The sequence below is a fragment of the Ranitomeya variabilis genome, chromosome 1, assembly GCF_051348905.1.
Source record: "Ranitomeya variabilis isolate aRanVar5 chromosome 1, aRanVar5.hap1, whole genome shotgun sequence".
NCBI lineage: Eukaryota > Metazoa > Chordata > Amphibia > Anura > Dendrobatidae > Ranitomeya > Ranitomeya variabilis.
The window spans coordinates 682,743,801-682,768,910 of NC_135232.1; the positions used below are offsets into that span (position 1 = coordinate 682,743,801).

Consider the following 25,110-nt stretch of genomic DNA (forward strand, 5'->3'; position numbering starts at 1 on the left):
TCCTTGTGTTACTTTAGAAGGATTACAATTTATAACTGGACTTCACTTGATGACAGGTGTATGTGTAATGTATAAATATATTATATGTCTATAGAAATATATGCACACATACGCAAACACGCGAATTGAACACTTCACTAATTTTCTAAGTAAATATATTTCTAAAGGTGCTATTGACATGAATTTCTCCCCAGATGTCGGTAACAACAAATCCAATCCACACAGGCAAAGGGACAAAACTATAGATGTTCGTAACGAAGTTGTGTGTGATAATGAGACTTGACACAGGGAGAAATTGTTGAACACGCTTATTGAAATGTAATACTTTGTACAAAAGCCTTTGTTGGTGATGACCGCTTCAAGATGCCTCTTGTATGGAGAAACTAGTCACAGGCATTGCTCAGGTGTGATTTTTCTTCCACACAAACACTCTTCATAGAAGGAGCCCAAGGAACCTTCAGGATGTGAACTCTGAGCTTCAGTTCCTTCCATACATTTTCTATTGGATTCAGGTTAGGTGATTGGCTCGGCTATTCTAGCAGCTTTATATTCTTTCTCCGAAGCCAACTGAGAGTTTCCTTGGCCGTGTGTTTAAGAAAATTGAATTGCTGAAATGTCCAACTTCGTTTCATCTTCATCATCCTGGTAGATGGCAACAGATGTTTTTTCAAGAATGTCTCAGTACATTTGTCTATTCATCCTTCCTTAAATGCAATGCAGTTTGCTAGTGCAGTGTCCTGAAAAATAGCCCCACACCATGATGTTCCTGTCTCCAAACCTTACTGTTGGTATGGTGTTTTGGGGGTGATATGTGGTGCCTTTTGGCCTCCAAACATGGTGTGTATTATAGTATTCAAAGAGTTCAATTTTGGTCTAATTTGAGCAGACTATATTCTCCCAGTATTTCACAGCCTTGCTTAAATGTTAAGCTAATTTTAAATGCACTTCAACGTTCTTTGTGTTTAACAATGGAGTCTTCCATGGTGAGTGTGCAATACAGGCCATGGAGGTTGCATGCATTTCTTATGGTTTTCTCTGAAACAATTGTACCTGTTGATTCCAGGTCTTTCTGTAGTTCTCCACATGTGGTCCTTGGATCTTGGACAACTCTTATGATTATTCTTTTCACTCCTCTGTCTGAAATATCAAGGGGAGAACCTGGTCGTGGACGGTTTATTGTGAAATTATGTTCTTTCCACTTCCGAATTATGGTCCCAACAGTACTCACAGAAGAAAAAATAGATAAACATATACTATAATACATGCAGTGAAATGTAAAAGTTTGTGCACCTCTACTGTTATTATGAATAGTTAAACAGATTGAAGATTAAATCATTTCTAAAAGGCCTAAAGTTAAAGATGACACATTTCCTTCGTATTTTTTGCAAAAAATATACATTTTCATCTTCTATATTTTAAAAATTACAAAAAGGAAAATGGTCCAATGCAAAAGTTTGGGCACTCTGCATAGTTAGTACCTAGTAGCACCCCCTTTTGCAAGTATCACAGCTTGTAAACACTTTTTTTTGTAGCCAGACAAGAGTCTTTAAATTCTTAGAAAATTCTTCCAGTTCTGTGAGATTCCTGGGTCATCTTGCATGCACTGCTATTTTGGGGTCTAGCCACATATTTCCAATGGTGTTCAGATCAATGGACTGTGAGGGCCATTGTAAAAGCTGTCAACATTTGCCTTTTGAGGTAGTCAATTTTGGATTTTGTCATGTGTTTAGGATCATTATCCATTTGTAGAAGCCATCCTCTTTTCAGCTTCAGCTTTTTTTTTCACAGATGTTATGTTTGCATCAAGAATTTGTTGACATTTCATTGAATATATTCTTTGCTCTACCCGTGAAATGTTCCTTGTGCCATTGGCTGCAACACAACCCCATGCTTAATAGTTGGTGAGATGTTCTTTTCCTGAAATACTGTGACCTTTTTTCTCCACACATGCCTTCGACCATTGTGGCCAAAAAGTTCTATTTTAACCTCATCGGTCCGCAGGACTTGTTTTCAAAATGCATCAGTTTTGTTTAGATGTTATTTTGAATACTTCTGACTCTTAGTTTTATGGTATGGTTTTAGGGCTCTGTATATGGAGTCCACAAGCTATTCTAGGAAAATCTGCTCTCTGTCAGTCCCTCCTGAGTCTCGCCGTATTTCTAAGCAGTAGTGTACAGCCACATATGGAGTATTTCTACATTCGGAAGAAATTGTTGGACAAGTTTTGGTGCCATGTTTACACATTTTCCAGTATGAAATTATAAAATCTGGGGCTAATACACAATCTTGGTGGTAAAAATGTAAGTGATTTTTTCTTCACTGCCCAATGGTATAAAATTCTGTGACCCATCTGTGGTGTCAATATGATCACTGCACCCCTATATGAATTCATTGAGAGTTGTAGTTTGTAAAATGTGGTTACTTATGGGGGATTCTGCTGTTCTGACACCTCAGGGGCTCTGCCAATGTGACGTCACCCCAAGATCCAGTCCAGCAAAACCTGAACTCCAATATGGCACTTCTTCCCTTCTGAGCTTTACACTGTGTCTCAAAAGTAGCTTTTGACCACATATGGGTTTTCTGTGTTCTCAAGAGAATTTACACAACAAATTTTGGGTTCCATTTTTTCCTGTACCCTTGTGAAAATCTAAAAATAATATTTTTGTGGGAAAAATTAGATTTTTTTATTTTTTTACGGCTCTACGTTATAAATTTCTGTGACGCACTTGGGGTTCAAGGTGCTCAACACACATCTAAAAACATTCCTTGAACAGTCTATTTTCCAAAATGGTGTCTCTTGGGGGTTTCCACTGTTTAGGCACATCAGGGGCTCTCCAAACGCGACATGGCGTCCTCTAAATATTCCAGCAAATTTTGCTTTCAAAAGTCAAATGGCACTCCTTCTGCTGCTTACTCTTATAGTGGTAATGTCCCTCAACTCTGTACTAATAACCCCCCATCCTGATGTATATGGCCTCACTAAGGTATATAGGGCCTCCAATCCAGGTATACATGTTCCCCATCCCCATCCTGGTATACATAGCCACCATCCTGGTATATGTCCTCACCCAGTTATATATGGCCCCCCATTATGGTGCACACATACAAAAAAAAGTTCTTCTTACCTTTCTTCCTCTCCCTCACAGCACTGTGTCCTGTGCTGATGCCAGCAGTTGATTTGAGCGTGTTAACAGCGCTTGACGTCACTACCATGCCCCCTAACATGCTGAGGTCAGCTGCTGGAATATTGACTCCTCCCCATGTCCGTGGCTTTGAGCGTGGGGAGCAGTGAATATTCATTCTCTTTAATAGTGGGCACACGTGACCTCCCAGCCACTGCAGGAAGCTGGTGGCTACGGCTAATAGTGTGCCCGCTATTAAAGAGAAGGAATTTTCACTGCTCTACACGACCATAGTCCCTCCAACCCTGTGGCGCCAGCTTCAGTACATATAGGTGGGAGGGACTATGGGTGTGGGGAGCAGTGAATATTAATTTTCTTTAATAGCGGGTACAGTGTTAACCACAGCCACCGACTCCTTCCTTCTGTGACCCGCTGCTCCGCCGCTGCCGCCCCACCATCCACAGCCTGACTATATGATAAGGTACATCCCGCCTATAAGATGCACCCCCCACTTTAACATTTTTTGAGCACTTTAGCTTTGTCTAAAATAACGAATGCTCGCTTACTAGTCCCTACTGCCCCCATTCCAAAGCTTCTCGGTTACCCACTTGTCCCTGAATTTCCTGTTGCATAAGATGGATTTGTGACTTCTGCAGCCAATCACTGTCCGCACTGGTGACCTTCACATTACTGCTACATCTGGTGATTGGCTGCAATCAAGGCCACTGGCAAACGGGTGTCTAATGGCAAATAGTTATAGCTGCCTATACACATGACATAATTATTTCTCCTGACTCCTCCATTGCACGCACACTGTGCTTGATTGAGCATGCAGCTTTATTTCACATGAGCAGTGGTACAAGCTATTGCCAAACACCTGTGCCAGGAGCTGATCCTACAGGTGGAATAAAGTACTGGGCCTGGTAAACCCAACATTCCTGATCTTTCTTTCCCTGACATTTGCACCCCCCATACTGGTTGTTAGTGTCTGGGGCCCATACAGTCACAATACCTGGGCATTGTCCAGCTTCCCCTCCTGTCAATGGAGATGGCTGAGAACAACATTTGCTACATTGTCACTACCTAATTTACTGTGTTTCCCGTGCTACAAACGTTTAGCTTTTTTAGTTTGCATATTGTCACGTAGTTTTCTCCACGTGATTAATTGCTCTATAAGCTAATACTTCCAGGAACTCATTAATTGCTATCATTATGAACAGAGCCTTTACTCTAATACTGTATTACTGTAAGAAATTAATTCCTTTCTGAATTACAACAGATGTTGCAGCTTTTGAATATTTGCGGTAAATTAAAAAGGGGGGTACTACCATCCTATGAAGTGATGGCATACTGCTAGGTTACAATATCCCTTTTATAATGCTTTCTTGTAGCAATGTCCATATATTTATTGCCAAATGGAAAGTATCCCTATAGGGCAAACCTGAGAAAGCCTTTATAGGGGTGATGTCTGTGATGGGTTGTCCTGCTTTGGTTGAATGGAGGTACAGATCTCTACGCAAGGGAGAATGGAAACCATCTTTAACATTTTGTCAGGGAAAGCTTCCCTTCTGTTATGCCGATCCCCCATTTATGGCTGAATTCAGATGTCTTTGTATCATGGTCCGAGTCCAGTCTGCGATGCACGGACCGGCCACAGATCTCCTTACCTGGTCTTATGTAGGCATATATGAAGCTGACAAGTTTGGGCCAGGAGACCCATGGCCAGTCCGTACTTGGACCATGAGACGTGGATGTGTGGATTTGGCTAAAGGGAGGAGGGATAAGAAAAAAAGAAAAGAACAATTGATAGAAAATTCTAAAAATGATATCCAGGGACCATGGTCAGAATCTTGACATTAAAGCGGCCGTCTTGTCCTGTCCTAATCAATCCACAAGACTTTTACTTGTCTCTGTGATTTACCTTTTATGATTCAGTTGTTACAAATGTGTGTATTTATTTATTTATTTATTTTTTTTTTATGTAGGGTCAACATGTTTCTTCTATGCCAGTCTCAAAATTGGAGGAAACTTTGTATCGATATCAACCTGTTTACATAGAAATGTACGGCCCATCAGTTCCCGAAATAGAAGTGCTGAGTAGAATGGGGTAAGTGTATTTTTCTGTTCGTACACGTGCCGACAACTTGGAATCATTCACGGACATAAGCCGTCTATAGGAAGCCAAGTGTCAAATATATACATGGTTAATTGGCGAACATCTGGTTCAGTAAACAATGTGCTGACCGTGGGATGTGTAGAATTTTGCTGTGACGTAAGTGAATCTTTTAGAGCTTTGTAACTCAGCCTTACACTATGTAAAATAAGCTCTAAACATTTGAACACATTCTGTGGTTTCTACTAGCAATCATTTCAGAGGCAGCTCAGAAAAGCTAAACCTCTCTTGTAATTAAGGCACAGTCCACTCTAAAGTAAAAAAAAGAAGGAAAAAAATATCTAAAAGCCGTAAGCCGCCATGTTGTTCTTGTTGATGGAGTCTTTAAAAAACACTGTTTTGATCATTAAAGCATGCCTCGCTTCCTTTTACCATGCTTCATAGTGGTTTCCTTGCATGATGACAAATTGCCCATAGTGACGGCACCTCGTGTAAGTCCAGACATTACATTGCTGCAGCGGTGGCAACACTGGACTCAACACCACGGCTGTGGCATGAGATTGGCCTTTGCAGTTACGTCGGCTGTCGTAAGGAACACGTAGGGAGGAGAGGTATAGGAAATTGGAAGTTGTTGACTAGATAAGAAATGGTTAAGGTAGTTACCGTATTTGTCAGATTATAAGATGCTCCAGATTATAAGACGCACCCCAAATTTTCATGAGAAAAATAGGAAAAAAAACCTTTAATAAATAAAATGGTGGTGCTTCTTAAAATACATGCGTCTTATTGCTTACCGGGGGCGGTGGCTGCTTTGAAGCGAGGTCCCAGGGTCGCTGCTGGAGGAGGCAAGAGGGGAGTGTTGCCGCAGGCTGGGATGAGGGGGTGTTCCGATGTGTGGCACGCCGCTGCGCTGTGTCCCAGTGGCGGTGCCAACATTTTGTGAAAGGTGAAAGGTCAGAGCCCCCTCCGGCAGTCCTTCCATGGTTTCCTGTGCGGTGGTGGACTCTGGGAAAATGGCCGCTGGGAGGCGGGACATGCGCAGATGTAGATCTCGGACACAGCGCAGCACCGCCACTGTGGACACAGCACCGCCACCGGGACAACCGCAGCAGCACGTCGATAAGGTATATCTGCATTATAAATTTTTGGGGAAAAAGTGTGTCTTATAATCCGAAAAATACGGTTAATTTTTGTTCTTTGAGGCCTCCTCCAAAACTCTTTAAGTCCCTTTCAATGTTTTTCTACCACCAACTTACCTGTCTTCTAACGTGAAAAAGATGAGACCCTAATGGCCGTAATTTCATGACTCGTTTGTGCTGTCAATCAGTTGTGCATCTTTTTTTTTTTTCTGCCGTATCCGGCTTTGAGGTGGGCACCAAGTGGTCAACTGTAATTTGGTCTTAAAATTCTTCTAAATGCTTGCTGTCATTTCAGTAAACTTTCCATAGATAAGTAGTACAAACAAATATAAGAAACTTTTTGTTACATTTATTCTTGGATAAATATTCTTTTTCCATTTATTTGAGTTGTCTCTTATACCCTGCCATCTTCTACCTGAACTCCTCATTCACTCTCAAAAACTCAGAGGTATCAGGTTACATGCTCCCCATAGATGTCTACTAAAGGTACCGTCACACTAAGCAACGTCGCCAGCGATCTGTGACGTTGCAGCGTCCTAGGGAGCGATATCGCTGTATTTGACACGCAGCAGCGATCAGAATCCCGCTGTGAAATTGCTGGTCGCTGCTAGAAGGTCTGCACATTATTTGGTCGCTAGGTCGCCGTGTATCGCCGTGTTTGACAGCAAAAGCAACCATACCAGCGATATTTTACACTGGTAACCAGGGTAAACATCGGGTTACTAAGCGCAGGGCCGCGCTTAGTAACCCGATGTTTACCCTGGTTACCAGCGTAAAATGTAAAAAAACAAACAGTACATGCTCACCTGCGCGTCCCCCAGCCTCTGCTTCCTGACTCTTACTGATCGCCGGCCCTAAACTGAAAGTGAAAGCACAGCGGTGACGTCACCGCTGTGCTGTTAGGGCCGGAGCTCAGTCAGCGTCAGGAAGCAGAGGCTGGGGGACGCGCTGGTGAGTATGTACTGTTTGTTTTTTTAACTTTTACGCTGGTAACCAGGGTAAACATCGGGTTACTAAGCGCGGCCCTGCGCTTAGCAACCCGATGTTTACCCTGGTTACCCGGGGGCCTCGGCATCGTTGGTCGCTGGAGAGCGGTCTGTGTGACAGCTCTCCAGCGACCAAACAGCGACGCTGCAGCGATCGGCATCGCTGACGCTATCGCTGCAGCGTCGCTTAGTGTGACGGTACCTTAAGAGAGAAAGGCAGTAACAGCATGCTGAGGAAAGATCTAATAGATTAGGGATTGACAAAAAGCGCATATAGGGCATTAACCAAATAGCATGCTGTTTTATCACATTTTTATTTTGCGCTCACCTTGTGATGCTGTGAAACAGCAATTGAATAGCCTTCGATAACAATATGCCAGGATAGACCAACGTTGATATGTATCAAAGGGATAAATGCGGTTGTACTGTTCTGATGGTAAGGAATTGACAGGATTCAAATGAATAGATTGTAGTGTATTTCCATACATGCATACATTAGACCTGGTCTTCACCCGTCTCTGCTCTCTATCGAACTTCACCACCTCCCCTCTCCCTCTATCCGACCACCATCTGCTCACTTTCTCATCCCTGTCCTCCTCACTGGTCACTCATGTCCAGCAACATGCGCACCCTCGCAGAAACCACGCACACCTAGACACCCACACACTCTCTGACTCTATCCTACCACTGGCATCCATATCCAACACATTGCTACTGCTTTCTACAATGCTACTCTCGCATCAGCTACTGACATGGTTGCCCCTCTCGTTCATGGCAGAGTGCGACGTATCAATAGACAACCCTGGCACAATAACACCACTAAAAATCTCTGGCAAGTGTCCAGGGTTGCAGAGCGGCGTTGGACGAAAACACATTCGCAAGATGACTTTACTGCATTCAAACAGGCAACACTCGCTTTCAAATCTGCTCTCACCTCTGCTAAACAGGCCTACTTCACAACCCTCGTATCTTCCCTATCCTACAACCCCAAACAGTTATTCAAAACCTTTAACTCCCTCCTCCGCCCCCCACTGCCCCATCCAACCTCCCTCATCTCTGCTGAGGACTTTGCCACACACATTAAAGGGCCACTGTCACCCCCCTCCAGCCGTTATAAACTAAAAGAGCCACCTTGTGCAGCAGTAATGCTGCATTCTAACAAGGTGGCTCTTTTAGTTTTAGGTTCAAGTATACCCCAAATAAAGCGTTTTTATACTTAGCCACAATTCCGGTCTCTAGCCAGGTAGGCGGGTCCTCACTCCCCAGCTTCGCCAGCTGGAGGGGGGTGACAGTGGCCCTTTAAAAACAAGATCGACCAAACAAGGCAAGTCTTCATTGTTCAACCACCACAACCCCTTTGTATACCAGACCAATGCCCAAACCCCATAACCTCCCTATCCAATATCACTGAAGGGGAGCTTAATTGTCTCCTCTCCAATTTGCACCCCACCACCTGTGCGCTCGACCCCATCCCATCCCACCTCCTCCCCAACCTCACCGCCACTCTTATCCCATACCTAACCCACCTTTTCAACCTATCACTAACTTTTGGCACCTTCCCTTCTGCTTTCAAATATGCCACAGTCACGCCTATCCTTAAAAAGCCAACCCTCGATCCGACTGCCATGTCTAGCTATCGCCCAATATCGCTGCTCCCTTTCGCTTCTAAACTCCTTGAGCAGCATGTCCATGCTCAACTTTCCTCCCACCTCTCATCGACCTCTCTCCTTGACAACCTCCAATCTGGCTAATGCCCCCACCACTCCACCGAAACTGCCCTGAAAAAAATTACTAATGACTTATTCACCGCCAAAGCTAACAGACAGTTCTCCATCCTCCTCCTTCTCGACCTGTCCTCTGCCCTTGACACAGTCGACCACTGCCTACTGCTACAGATTCTTTCTTCCCTTGGCATCAAAGACCTTGCCCTATCCTGGATTGCCTCATACTTTTCCTACCGCACATTCAGCGTCTCCCACTCCCACACTACCTCCTCATCCCACCCTCTCTCTGTGGGAGTCCCCCAAGGCTCTGTTCTACGACCCCTACTCTTCTCAATCTATACACTTGGCCTGGGACAACTCATAAAGTCTCATGGATTCCAGTACCACCTTTATGCTGATCTGCCTCTCTGGCCCAGACGTCACCTCTCTGCTGTCCAGAATCCCAGAGTGTCTATCAGCCATATTCTCCTTCTCTCGCTTTCTCAAACTCATAATCTTTCCTCCATCGCATAGATCTTCCTTACCTGACCTATCTTTCGCAATTAACAACATCACACACTCCCCCGTATCGGAAGTCCGCTGCCTCGAAGGAACCCTTGACTCTGCCCTGTCATTCAAATCCGCCCATTCAAGCTCTTTCCACCTCCTGTCGCCTCCAGCTCAAAAATATCTCCAGAATCCATCCTTTCTTCAACCGTCAATCTACTAAAATGCTTGTGCATGCCCTCATCATCTGCCGCCTGGACTACTGCAACATCCTTTTCTGTGGCCTCCCTGCTAACACCCTTGCACCTTCTTCAGTCCATCGTTAACTCTGCTGCTCGACTACCGTATTTTTCGGACTATAAGACGCACCGGACGATAAGACGCACCCCAAATTTTCATAATAAAAATAAGGAAAAAAAAAATGTTTCAAATGGGGGTACGTCTTACAGTCCGAATTCAGCTTACCAGTGAAGGGCTCGCCACAGGTGGAGAAGTGGTCACAGGGGCCTTTCGGTGGTCCAGGCTGGTGCGTTGGCCTCCAGGAAATCCCATCCCAGGCTGGTGCTCTGTGCTTGGGCAGGGGTGGAGGCTCTGTGTCCGGGGCAGGGGCTGGGCTCCGGGCACAGGCTGGGCTCCGGGGCACAAGCTGTGCTGCGGGCAGTGGCTGGGCTCTGGGGCACAGGCTGGGCTCTGGGGCACAGGCTGGGCTCTGGGGCACAGGCTGGGCTCTGGGGCACAGGCTGGGCTCTGGGGCACAGGCTGGGCTCTGGGGGCACAGGCTGGGCTCTGGGGCACAAGCTGTGCTGACGGCAGTGGCTGGGCTCTGGGGGCACAGGCTGGGCTCTGGGGGCACAGGCTGGGCTCTAGGGGGAAAAGGCTGGGCTCTGGGGGCACAGGCTGGGCTCTGGGGGCACAGGCTGGGCTCTGGGGGCACAGGCTGGGCTCTGGGGGCACAGGCTGTGCTGGGGGCACAGGCTGGGCTCTGGGGCACAGGCTGTGCTGCCAGCAGTGGCTGGGCTCTGGGGCACATGCTGTGCTGCGGGGCTGTGGCAGCGGCTCTCTGGGCTCAGTGGGGGCTCCGACGGCATATACTTACAAATTATGCGGCAGCAGCAGCGGCGGCGGTCCCGATGCAGCCATGCTGGTGCAGCTGTGGACGTGCTGCAGGCAGGGACTGTGCTGCAGGCAGGGGCTGTGCTGTGGGGCTGTGGCAGCGGCTCTCTAGGCTCAGTGGGGGCTCCGACGGCATTTCTTCAAAGCCCGGAGGCCCCCCGCTCATCCGACATGTTGCGGTGGCCTCCGAGAACATAGGCGCCAGGAAAATGGCCGCCGGGCCGGCGCATGCTCAGATTCAGATCTCGTTGACGAGATTTGAATCTGAGCGTGCGCCGGCCCGGCGGCCATTATCCTGGCGCCTATGTTCTCGGAGGCCACCGCAACATGTCGGATGAGCGGGGGGCCTCCGGGCTTTGAAGAAATGCCGTCGGAGCCCCCACTGAGCCTAGAGAGCCGCTGCCACAGCCCCACAGCACAGCTCCTGCCTGCAGCACAGTCCCTGCCCGCAGCACGTCCACAGCTGCACCAGCATGGCTGCATCGGGACCGCCGCCGCTGCTGCTGCCGCATAATTTGTAAGTATATTCCGACTACAAGACGCACCCCCATTTTCCCCTTACATTTTTGGGGAAAAAAGTGCGTCTTGTAGTCCGAAAAATACGGTAATTCTTCTCTCTCCTCGCTACTCCGCTTCCCCTCTCTGCAAATCTCTTCACTGGCTCCCATTCCCTCAGCGTATCAGGTTCAAATTACTAATACTTTTCTTTTTTCTTTTCAATGGTCTTTTTATTGAAAGTATTATAGGTACAGAAACAAGAAAAACAGAATTAAATGCAACATATTATCATTACCTTACAAGCAGCAAATATCCCACCCTGTTTTAATTCGAGCACAACAGCACAGGGTTGTACTATAGGATAGAATATGAAACAGTATGTTCAAATTACTAATACTGACCTACAAAGCCATCTATAACCTGTCTCCTCCATATACAGTATCTCTGAACTATTCTCCCGATATCTTCCCTCATGCAATCTCCGGTCCTCCCAAGACCTCCTTCTCTCCTCCACACTTATTCGCTCCTCACCCAACCGCCTCCAAGACTTCTCCCGAACATCCCCCATCCTCTGGAATTCTTTGCCTTCAGATGGAACCTGAAAGCCCACCTCTTCAGGAAAGCCTACAGCCTGCACTGACCCCGCTGCCTCCTCACCACTACCGGAGCTACCGCCTCACCAACACCGGTGCTCCTGCAAACCTCAACCTATTGTCTCCATCCCCACCATCCTGTAGAATGTAAGCCCGCAAAGGCAGGGTCATCGCCCCTCTGTATCAGTCTGTCATTGTTACTTTGTTTACTGTAAGTGATATCTGTAATTTGTAGGTAACCCCTTCTCATGTACAGCACCATGGAATCACTGGTGCTATATAAATAAATAATAATAAATTCCAACATGTTTCTAGGTCAAATGGACCTTTCAATATAGTGATTCCCATGAGGAAGAGGTCCATTCAACCTAGAAATATGTTAGGAATAAACTACAGTCTATTTCTATTCTTTTGAATCCTGTGAATTATTATCCAGCAGCACAGCACACCCACATTTCTCCCTTTGGTACATAGTGAGGAATGCAGAGGCACTTGCACAAATGGTGGGCTGCTTTCCTGCTAGTTTTCTATTTCATTCCAGTGCTGGCTTCACATCTACCCTGCTCAATACTGTTGTATGTATAGTTATGGGATGCAGATCTTGAACAGATTTACTGCATCACTCCATTTACTTCAGTGAAGCTCTAATATAGGAGGTGGTTCAGTGTGAGCAGGGATTATATGTTGAGGTTCCCAGATATCAGAAAACTAGCTTGGTCGACTGCTATCTCTCCTGGCCCACACTCTGTTTGACTGGACGTACATGTGCTTCCAATGGGGAGAGTGGAATAAAATGCTTCTAGACATAGGCTAATCTCCCACAGACAGTAGAATTGTAATGTAACATGCCAAATCTGGGCACATTAATCGGTCATGGTACCCGATGAAAGCACCAGATGGCAATGTTGTTACTCTACAAGTGTAGAGCATAACTAGGTTTATTCAGTGCATTTATCGGGGGTTGTCTTTCTAGAAATATGTAATGTTACAGGTCCATGCCTACATGACTGTGTTTAGCCATGCCGAGGGTGCACTGAGCCCCATAATTTGCATTAGATGTAAAAGAGGAAAATAATTGTATCTGTTAGATCTGAAGTATTATCTGACATGAAAATTAGTAGTGAGTAATAGAAAACCCCATTACATGGAAAATCAAGGCTTTTATTTCCATCTCATACATAAAAGGCATATCCACAGGAGATTTATATTGTAGGTATATGGCGGTCCTGTGAGAAAGATTGGGTGCAGAAAAAGGTGGATGCACTCCATTAGACTAAAAATATTAACATATTTGAAGTGCCAAATATGTTAATATTTCTATATCTACAGGATATGACATAAATGTGTAGTAAATGCGGATCCCGCTGACTGACCTGCAGCTATTCCGACAACCGGTCAGTGGGAGGTGGTTGGAATTTCCATGCAAATTAATGGGATTTCAGACCACCTCTCCATTGGCAGTAGTGGGCAATAGGGCTCCGTTCTCACAATAAACGCGGGTGCCATGTGCTGTGGATATGCCATAAATGTACAAGATGGAAATTACCCCTTTAAACAAATCTGACACTTATCACTAGTGGACACTATGTACCATAAAAAGATCTTTGAGTCCATATCTTCAAAAATTACCAGACTCATACTTCGTTGTTACCACCAGTTTCTTCTTCTGAATGGTTTTCAACTTTTCTAAAAACTATATCCACTCTGATCAAAGTAACATTTTTGAGAAACCAGCTAGAAGATGTTTTATGATGCTAATGGTGCTGGAAAAGGTTACAAAACCATGTCTCAAAAGTGTGGCCTCCATCAGTCCATTGTCAGACAAATAGCTTCCAGATGTCAAGTTTTAGCCACGAGATTGCTTTATGCTTAAGGATAAGAGTCTTCTATAGCCAGATTTTTGTTGCCAACATCTCAGATGATTCATGAGTAGGAAAAGTGTATTTTTATTTGGCTAAAATTAAAAAGTTTTACATGTGGAAAATCAAGCAGCAGACACTGTAAAAAGAAGCTTGTCTAAGCCTTTGAAAAATGGTGGTATTGTCTTGGTTTGGTCTGATGACTAGATATACAGAATGTCAAGTCCTCTATTAAGTCAAATGGATGAGAACGTCTTCTGTACACAGACCAAAAATGTTCATGTGATGATGCAATGGGAAAACGGTTACATATCAGATTTATGTTTGAGATTTGCCAATACATATAAAAAATCCAAATATTTGCAGTTGTAATTAAAGTGGTCTTCTCAGCACCTCGGCAGAGGACCAACCATTGTGGCACCTAAGTCTAGACAGTCCGTTTCTCTTTGAAAGTTTTTCATACATATAAGTACATTAATTCTGTCCCCCTTATCCTTTGTGTCTAAGGCACATAAGCCTACATCCAGTATGGGTATGGTTTTTAACCTGTTCTATATGACTTTGTGATGGACCTGCGATCTAACCATTTCCATCTGTCTTCAGATGGTTGACCTTTTGATACCTGATCAATCCCTGAGTGAAGTCTTTACATATTTGCAGTGCTCACTGTTGGATTTGCTAAGCCGCTGCACACCAGATGTTAGGTGGTTATTGAACCCTTATTTTAAACATTTTAATGTGGATTATAGACAAAACATTCAAGAAGAGTAATTCAATCACCAGCTCGTACGGACCAGAGGAGGAAGTATCTGTTACGTAGGAGAGCTGAAAATCGTATGCATGTTGTAAAGTGTGACAAGTTCCAATAGTGTCCATGCTGTATAATGATGAGTTCCCCTGAGCAAAGGTCCTTGAAGGCCAATTAGTCTCTTTACAATACATCACATTAGACTGAAACTAAAAATGCAGAAAGCAACTTGCAGATTCCTAAATATAAAAAAATATGTAGACTGTTGCTAAAATGGCAATTGATTTCTTGGAAGTCTTGACACGGTGACCACTTTCAGAAGAATAACAGTTCTTTGACAACCCCATCGCTCCTTAACACATATCCCAAGCAAAATGGTTAAAGGTGGCCAAGAAAGAGATATGGAGGAGAAAGCAAGCTGGGCAGGCACTCCATAAAAATCTGGGAATTTTAGGTGAACATCTGAGCGACAGCGCTGTATATCATAACCGTATATAACTAGAAAATTTCCCCTGGCCACTTGTTTTTTTTACTCTGCGATTCATGCACTTGGGTTCATCTATAGAGCTGGATATTAGCTTTGACCGTCTCTGTAGACTTCTTCGGTGACGGACTTGCTGTTTACTTCTGCATACATTTGGCCGCTTAATGAGTCTTTGGAAGAATGATCATACCTCTGTTTTCTTTTTGTATGACCATCAAATGTTCTCTGCGGCATTCTCATTCTCAGAAGAATTCCTCACGTTGTTTTATGTTGGTCTGTGAAAGTGCTTGACTACAATGTTCTTGGCTTTGCTGGTTGTAGGCCTTTTAGACATATTCTCTGTATTTCAGTCTTTAAGAGCTCAATGACTTTAGCAGAAGACTTGCATCCAAGCCGACGGTTATACGATACTGCGTAGGATGTATTGTTAAGATCCTGCTGCTATTTAATTTAATATATATTCCGATATGAGGAGCCGAGTTTGGAGACGTTCTCTACTGGTCCATTTGTTCTCTTTCAAAGGTTTAACAATGAGTGGTTTTATTTAGGAGTCGGTCCTGGTAGTCTGATAGCAAGTTTATTGCCCCAGCATGCTAGTGAGAAGTTAGGACCAGTACTGGACATAAGTGAATAAGGGTTGTACATGAGCCCTATTGGGGCTTATTGGTTAGTCGCTGATTAGAGGATCAGATGTCTTCTAGGTTGTGTGCATGTAGACTTGGTTACCGCATTTGTCCCTTTCAAAAGTGACTACAACTATCTACGAAGGAAGAATGTATTTTAAAAAACTGTATACTTAAATGGCTTGAGCTCCATTTTTCTATTATGCAGTTCCAAATCCTGTGCAAGGGCACATATCTAAAAAGGTAGCATTTTAGCTGCCTACAGCCACCACTGTACAGAGCTTAACACTTTTTTTTTATTGAAGGACCTTTCTTTTGTTTGTTTTTTTGTGAATTTATTTTTCATTCACCAAACTTTATTTTAAAATAGTGTCAATAAATAGACACCATAAAACTACTCTTGCACCATCGATCTTGGTGGTCTACACCAGTCCTGCAGTGATGATGTCCGATGCACCATTGATGTGATCACTGTGTCCAATCTCTTGCTACATGTTATTGTACTGCCAATGATAAATGCAACTTAATTGTGAGTCTATACACTGATTAGCTGCAGAGTTCTAAAACTACCCTGACTGACTAGATCTTTTTCAGCTACTAATATTTGGCAGTTTGAAACCTGTCACAAGCAGGAGGCAGGGGAGACAGACTGAGGCTGCATGACATGAAAACTTTGCAGTCTGAGCCAAATAAAAGCAGTTATATGTAATTTGTATAAAGCTGGCCAGAAATATTATATTAATGTCAGGCAAGCCTGCCAATTTTGGCAGGACCTACTAACTATCTAATGTGTATAAGGTCCTCCCAACATTTCCTGGTGGCAGAAGAAAAAAGGACTGGGCAGTCTGATTTCAACATGTCAAATTCTTTTGTCCTCAGGGGAGCTAAGGGGAAATAATCCACCGCTAGAGGTGTCTGGTGGTGGTTTACTTACACTGCATTAGCTCTGAATATCCAGAAGAATAATTGGAAATACAGGCTACATTATAAGAATCAAATGAGGGGAAGTAGCCAAGATGGCAGATGACACATAAACGGGACATCAAATAAAAGGCGTAATCACAAGCGTCTCTACTACAATATGAGAATGGGTCTGTTTGTTGAGATCCCCACCGATCATCAAAATGATATAAATGGTGCTGCGGTGCACGTGTGTATAGATGCCCCAGCCATAGGACTGTCAGAGATAGCTCTTTAATGGGTATCTGAGGCTGGCCCATCAAAAATTAATATAGTGGTAACGGACATGTTCAGCCGTCTCTCCATTGAAATGAGAAGATCCGGGCAGATCTCGCCGGTAACCTCTATCCTGTGGAGTGACCCTTTAATAGTCTATACAGGATCTACATCATTAGTAAACATTTGAGGTTGGAAAATGGAGCTAGAATATTACAAAAGTCATTGGCAAAGCAATTTGGACTAAAAACCGAGTAGTGGAATTATACAGCCGTCCATCTGCTGATTTTGCAGTTGGATATGATTGCTATAAATGCTGAGAACATCTGTTCCAAGCGAATGATTTTATCTATTACATAGTGGTAAAATAAAATACCAAAGCGCATCTTTGCCCTTCTCTGCCCTGCCACTGGCGAGTTAGGCGCCTTTCCTGCCCCATATTATCTGTGCAGATCCTAGTTTGCGGCTGCACACGTTGTTCTTTAAGTATAATAGACCGGTTGTAAAACTCAATTTTTCTTCCAACCAGAAATGACAAAATGTGATGAAGAAAAGCCAACACCAACTTTTCCGAGCCGCCAGCAAACTATTCCGCACCCACAAACACAGTAACTGTAATATCGTGGAGCTGTCCCTTGTTGGACATGGGTTTGTGCAGAATCTGTCTATGCTATTAGACACTGGAAATTAAAGGTAGACCGCTTATAAAGCGGAGACGTATTTTCTTTTTTCTCCGCCCACCTGGGGGGTATTAGCGTGGGCTCTGTAACAGCGAGGGGTCCCAGGAGTGCGATAAATGCACAGAATATGGAAAATGTTGAAAGAAGCCTAGAGGAAGTCTGCTTGCATGGTGTAGTTAGTTATATTAAAACTTGGCTGCTGCGAGAGCACACCACTAAATTAACCTCAAAAGCTGGCCATGACGGCAAAATATCCATAGTAATTGTTTTTGTTGGCTTTTACCTTCAATATTAACTCATCGATCTTTACATGAACCTCTGCGCTTGGAATGCTCGTCTGGCCGAGTTATTTTTTTTTTTTCTTTTTTTTTTTTTTTTCCCTAATTTTTTTTCTTCAAACTTTTTTTTTTTTTTTATGCAATCATGGAAAAATATGTTTCTGCTCGGAGCAGTTGTCAAACAAGTTTCTTTCATCGACAATCAGACGTAAGGCAGCTGAATGGAGCTGTTTAGTCTGGAAGGCATGCCCAGGAGATTACATTCACTGTAGGAAATGTAATTATACAGAATACTCTTTTTGGAGGGTGGGACTTAAAACTTTGTAAATTCCATTGTTTACCCATATGAAAAAATATTGTATACAGGACATTAATCTAAAAAACTAATGGGAAACTTTTTTATTTAATTATTATTATTATTATTATTATTATTATTATTATTTTATTTTTATACAGGACAATAAGCTAAAAAACAAATGGGAAAGGTTTTTTTTAATATTTTTATTTTTTCATTTTTTCTTAATGTAGTGGATGGTTAAATACTTAGTGAAGAGAAAATACTTTAAAGAAAAAAAACCAACTTGGAAATATTTACTCTCCATACATGAAGTATCGTCTTTCATGATGTATACGTCTTTCCTGTATTCATGCGGATTCTTTTACTCCAAGTAATTACGTCTCGGGGGACCGCCACATTTTTATGCTTAGGTCAAAGAAAAAAATGCTGCTTTCACCAATTCTGATTATTATTATTATTATTTTTTTCTTGAAGCTAATTTTAACCTGGGAGGAATAATGCATCTGATCACTGGATTTAGTTTCTGACACTTAAAACATAAGTGTGTTTAATGCTTTTTTATTATCGGCGATGTTCACCATTCTGAGTTTATTGCCTTAAATTAGCAGTATAACATTTATACATAAATTATTTTATTGCTCAGTCACAACGGGAAATACACACTCACTTCTTCTCCCAGAACATAGTAGGGACAAGGAGATTTAAAGGGAAAGTCCTATGAGTTCTGCCTAATGCAGGATATGCTCTACTATGATATATAATATGACTTCTATATTTGTGCTGTATGAATTTCCATCAGCTCCAGCACTAGACATAATGCAGTCTGTCTGTTCCTTTAAGGCTATGGTTACTTGGAAATGTATAGTAACGCAATAGCCCACAGAAATCAATGGAGCCATGCTGAAAATGCTGCTCAATACAACAATGGAATCCTCAGGACTTGATGTATTGTCATAGTAGGCGCTGCCTTAATCATTAGGGGTGTCTGTCAAAAGCACATGCTAATAAGTTACTTCTATTGTCCCGGTTATCACCTGGTTTATGCTGCCCAATCTGAGGTCTCTGGAGTCCTCTGTATTTGTGAGACACAGTATATTGCCCACGTCCTCTTTTGCGGTGGTGATTACCGTATATACTCGAGTATAAGCCGACCCGAGTATAAACCGAGGCACCTAATTTTGCCATGGAAAACTGGTAAGCTTATTGACTCGAGTATAAGTCTGGTATGTATTGTCCCCTCATTGCTGTCCTGCTCGGTGTGGCTCCCCCTGTTGTATGCATGGCTCCCCCGGTCCCCTCATTGTATACATGGCTCCCCCCGTCCCATCTTGTATGTATGGCTCGGCTCCCCCGTCCCATCCTTGTATGCATGACGGGCTCCCACGTCCTCCCCCGTCATAATCACTTCCTTGCACCGTCGCTGAACGTCCCTGTATCTCCGTTGTCCCAGCGCAGCAGCTTCTTCCTGTGCTGAGCGGTCACATGGTACTGCTCATTAAGGTCATGAATATGCGCTCCTCGCCTATGGGAGTGGAGTCCCGTGCATATTTATTACTTTAATGAGTGGTGCCACCTGGCCGCTGAGCACAGGAACAGGAAAGAGCTGCCGGGACGGAGATGCAGGGACCGAGATGCAGTGACGGAGGGTGAGTATTGATGTCTTCTGGAAGCCGGCGGCTGCAGCTGTCACTGTGCTACAGCCGCCCACTCCCCCTCCCCCACCGGCTTTCTGGACCATGACTCATGTATAAGTCGAGGGGGGCGTTTTCAGCACAAAAAATGTGCTGAAAATCTCGGCTTATACACGAGTATATACGGTAACTGCTTTCTTTATATGCATTGTTTTTTTTTCCAATATATGTGACTTATACAGTACTGTGCAAAAGTTGTAGAGAGGTGTAAAAAAAAATGCAAAGTAAGAAGCTTTCATAAATGGTGTTAAGATTTTTTTTATCAGCTAACAAAATGCAAAGTGAAAGAACAAACGACAAATCTAAATCCCATCAATACTTGGTGTCATCAGCGTTTGCCTTTAAAACACCAACACTTCTTCTAGGTACTTGAACTTTCACACTGTTTTTGAGGAAGTCGGCAGGGAGATGGTTCCAAACATCTTGGAGAACTAACCACTGATCTTTTGTAAGCCTGTGCAAATCCTTGGTTGAAAATTACAGGCAGATGCATATCCATCATGCAGTGCCATCAGGGAGGCATCTGATTGGCTCGAAATTTATTCTGTAGCTGGACAACGACCCTAAATATGCAGCCAATTTCATAAAGGACAAGTAGTCCTGGAAGTGATGATCCGGCCCTCACAGAGCCCTGATCTCCGCATCATCCAGTCAGTCTGGCATTACTTGGAGACACAGAAGGATTTGCACAAGTGACATCCACAGAAGATCTGGGGTTAGTTCTCCTAGATGTTTGGAACAACCTCCCTACTGAAACGCTGTACAAGTACCTAGAAGAACACGTTCACTTTGTAGTTGATTTTTTATCATTTAACAAAATATAAACACTATTTCTGAAAGCTTTGTGACTTTGCAGCATGTCTCCACACTTGCCTAAAACTTTTGCACATCACTTGTACATATGCTGAAATATTGCAGTTTTCGCATTGGCTACTAGAACATGAAAGGTAATAAATCTCCTCTTTCCTAGAGCTCACTTTTCAGACTGGGTCAGGGTCTGCAGAAGCCAGAGACATTAATAACGCTGCCACTATACACACAAGGTTCTGTATGCAGCACCTCCACCACTCCCTGGTCTATAGGGGCCACATTTTATACCATCTCTTCCCAAAGAGTATATTTGTCTTCTGACTCCAGTCACACTCTGCTATACTGTCAGTGTAGACTATGCTGGTGGGAAATGTCTGCCTCCAGTATGATGGCTGCCCCAGGAAAGCTTCCAAGCCTTCTCCAAACTTGTTTGTCTTGAAATTAGTATAAAATACATGATACATTTTCGTTTCATCTTTTATTTAACTTTTGGACCTTTTAGGATTTTATCAACCTGAAAAACGAATGTTAGCCATGGAAATGAAGTGACAGTCTAGACCTGTATTATGTGGCCTTGACACGTGAATAATTTACTATGAATTGCATTTAATAAAGCTGAAATAAGAAAAAATAAAAAAATCTGACGTGTGGCTCAAATCACCAAAAGATGTTAAAGGATTTTCTCATCAAACACATGAGCCGTTAAAGAAACGAGGTTTAGTAGATGACAAACATGTTTTATTCACCTCATAAGAACCTCCAATATTCCTCCTCATCCTGTGTGTTTATAGCACCCGAAATAAAAGCGGTGAAATATTGCCTGGAAAGAACGCCGATATAAAAGCATTCTTCATTTCACTTCTGCGCGGCCTTTCTTCAGACTAAAATTCAACCCTTATTATTCTTTGGATACAAGCAGCTTTAAATGCAACCACATATACTGCCGTCCTTAGGATGAAGGTAGGGAGGAGGAAGCATGGTTTTCATTTGGTACAATTTCCTGCGGTTTGTGCTTCTAAACAGGATTCATATTTACACCAGCGAATGTCAGCACAAAATCACTGCGCGATCCATTTTATAGTCGCGGAGGAACGGCTCATAACTCAAAGTATTGAAGGCAGCGTTTGGATTCATCACTTTCTGTATTGAGTGGTCCACAGAAGTGATGAAAACTGCGAAATAAAGATCCTGATCCATAAACACATCATACAAACAGCAGAGATGTGCAGAGATAAAAAAAATAGTAAATCCGCCATAGGAGTTTGACCATCCTCATTACTTCTTGTTTTGTTGTTTGTTTTGGTTCTTCCTTCCCTTGAATTAAATTAGAATTATTGTACTTTTTTTTTTTTTTTTTTTTTTTCAACCAGATTGGTTAAAATTTTATCTGATAGGTCATTTTGATTTCAGTTGATACTTAACTATATAACATAACTGATAATTAACCCTGGTCAGGAAGGGTCTGGTAGTGGTCTACCCAGAGTGAAGGATTTACTGGTTGATTGGACCAGTCATGGAAGCTGTTGAACTGGAATATAGAAAAAATGACAAGACAGATTTGAACTTTCTTCAATTCTTAATTTCTAAAAATTCTATTTTAATTTCCAGTATATAGAATACTATTCTCAAATATTATAATGTAATAAACAATTTCCAGTTACCATATTCACTACAGTGGACTCTGGTCAGTAGATTCGGTGTAGACGATCTTGTTCACTCCAACAAGCAGGCGCATAGGTAGAGACATCGTTCAGACACTGAGGGTCTGCGCCTGTGGTGGACGTTTCTGAGGATTCTCTCCTTCCTCAAGCACACAGGTGATCATATTTGACAAGGCATGGTAACTGTTGAACGTGGAATATGGAAACTAACCCTTTTTGGACTCCCCAGTTTTGTGTCTTTACACTTCAAATATAGCACAATCTATACTTAGTTTTTGAGCTTTAAATAGAAAAAAACACTATATAAGATAGAAAATACAGCGACAGTGGAATATTAAAACATAACTTTTACTAATATTGGATAAAAGTCACAACAGTGTCACCCAAAGTGATATAAAAATAAGGGGCAAGGTCCCCACCAAGAGACCTACAAGAAACCCCCGTTAGGATTCAAAACAACTCCGCCTGAGTTAGCAGAAAAGCGGAATGTATACAGACCAACGTATGGTTTAAACAATAGCTGCCAGAGACATATACATATGAATAGCAGAACCGTATATATTACAGTTGGTTGCAAGTAAAACAATTATCGCTGCATAGAAAAAAAATGGCACCTATAATGATAATGCTACAAATAATTGTTAAAATGAAGACGGAAAAGGAACAATCTCACCAATTCCAAGATGCGTGAGCAGGAGCACCGGAAAAACCTCTAGTCAGGAAACGATCCGGGACTTGATGAAAAGGGATGACAATACCCTGTCATTCCCTATGGGGCTACCGGTAAGCTATCCCCAGAGCTCCTGCCCTTACAAGGGCAGTCCACAGCTACCCCTGTAATAGAATGCCCTGCACTCTCCCTGTGTTCAGTCCCGACGCATTTCCTCCAAGTCAATCATCAGGGGACCTGCTTGTATAGAGAGATGAGTGCCTAAATATTAAGAAAGGGAGACAATAAGTTCTGCCACCCACTATGCTGTCTTAAGAGCAAATATCGCTGTCAAATATCAGCGTGAGCACCTGCAACTGTGATCGGAGGTAAAAAGTTTACCTCCAATCACTGGCGTCAGCTGATGGGACCACTGCTCCCAACAGCCAACACCTGCTGCCGCTAATAACAGTGAGAGGAGGCGGCAGCTGATAAATACTCCTAAGTAAATAATTAAAAAAACAAAAAACTGCTCTGGTTCCCCTGTATTTTTGATATCCAGACAGGCAAAACTCAGAGCTGGGGGCTGCATCCCTCAGCAGTCAGCTTTAACAAGGTTTGTTATCAAGCTGTTTTTTCAATCATTAATTAAAATAAACAGCGTGGTGTGCTCCCCAGTTTTTACAACCAGCCTTGCTAAAGCAGACAGTTTGGGGCTGCTATTCTCAGGCTGGTAAGAGGCCAAGGACATTGCCCCCCCTCCCCCCCAGCCTAAAAATAGCAGCCTGTAGCTGCTTTAGGTGTTCAACGAATGTTTTAAATTATTTTTTTTGTTTTAATATTTTGGACATTTATAGACCCAACGATATTAAAATGTTTTTTTATTTCTTTATTTTAAAACTTTTATACTTTCTAACACTTTTTTTTTTTTAAATTTGGTAATCCCTCTTCCTGAGAGGACATTAACCTGTAGTAGTATATGGTACAAATCGTGGTCCCCTTCGAAGCTCAGCCTATACTGCTCCCGAGCCCGCTCCATACATGCACACCCTGACCATGGCGTACATGGGCAGGGAGTGCAAACTGGATTGGAATCATGTGTAGAGACCAGTTTCCAAAAGAACTGAACAAATGCAACTTGTGTTGGTGATCATAGATGTTGTAGGGAGTAACATCCTTATGGCACCTGGCGGGACTAGTTAGACATTACTTAAGGTACCTTCACATTAAGCGACGCTGCAGCGATAGTGACAACGATGCCGATCGCTGCAGCGTCGCTGTTTGATCGCTGGAGAGCTGTCACACAGACCGCTCTCCAGCGACCAACTATGCCGAGGCCCCCGGGTAACCAGGGTAAACATCGGGTTGCTAAGCGCAGGGCCGCGCTTAGTAACCCGATGTTTACCCTGGTTACCAGCGTAAAATGTAAAAAAAACAAACAGTACATACTTACATTCGCGTCCCCCGGCGTCCGCTTCCTGCACTGACTGAGCGCCGGCCCTAACAGCAGAGCGGTGACGTCACCGCTGTGCTGTACTTTCACTTTCACTTTACGGCGCTCAGTCAGTGTGGGAAGCGGACGCCGGGGGACGCGAATGTAAGTATGTACTGTTTGTTTTTTTTACATTTTACACTGGTAACCAGGGTAAACATCGGGTTACTAAGCGCGGCCCTGCGCTTAGTAACCCGATGTTTACCTTGGTTACCAGTGTAAAACATCGCTGGTATCGTTGCTTTTGGTGTCAAACACGACGATACACGCCGGTCTGACGACCAAATAAAGTTCTGAACTTTGTTCAACGACTAGCGATATCACAGCAGGATCCTGATCGCTGCTGCGTGTCAAACTAAACGATATCGCTAGCCAGGACGCTGCAACGTCACGGATCGCTAGCGATATCGTTTAGTGTGAAGGTACCATTAGGGTACCGTCTCACATAATGATTTACCAACGATCAAGACCAGCGATACGACCTGGCCGTGATCGTTGGTAAGTGGTTGTGTGGTCGCTGGGGAGCTGTCACACAGACCGCTCTCCAGCGACCAACGATGCCGAGGCCCCGGGTAACCAGGGTAAACATCGGGTTACTAAGCGCAGGGCCGCGCTTAGTAACCCGATGTTTACCGTGGTTACCAGCGTAAAAGTAAAAAACAAACAAACCGTACATACTTACATTCCGGTGTCTCTCCCCCGGCGTTCTGCTTCTCTGCACTGTGTCTGCGCCAGCCGGAAAGCACAGCGGTGACGTCACCGCTGTGCTCGCTTTCCGGCTGGCCGGCGCTCACAGTGCAGAGAAGCAGAACGCCGGGGGACAGACACCGGAATGTAAGTATGTACTGTTTGTTTTTTTTTTTACTTGTACGCTGGTAACCAGGGTA

The 25,110-nt window shown here is 43.6% G+C and overlaps 1 protein-coding gene across 1 annotated transcript in view; it reads left to right on the forward strand.

Annotated features, from left to right (window-relative positions):
* Positions 1-25,110, forward strand: part of MNAT1 (MNAT1 component of CDK activating kinase) — a 161,367-nt gene that overhangs the window by 81,722 nt on the left and 54,535 nt on the right. Inside the window, exon 7 of the mRNA XM_077265553.1 lies at positions 5,108-5,229. Within this exon, the coding sequence (XP_077121668.1) occupies positions 5,108-5,229 (122 nt within the window). The remainder of the gene's footprint in view (positions 1-5,107; positions 5,230-25,110) is intronic.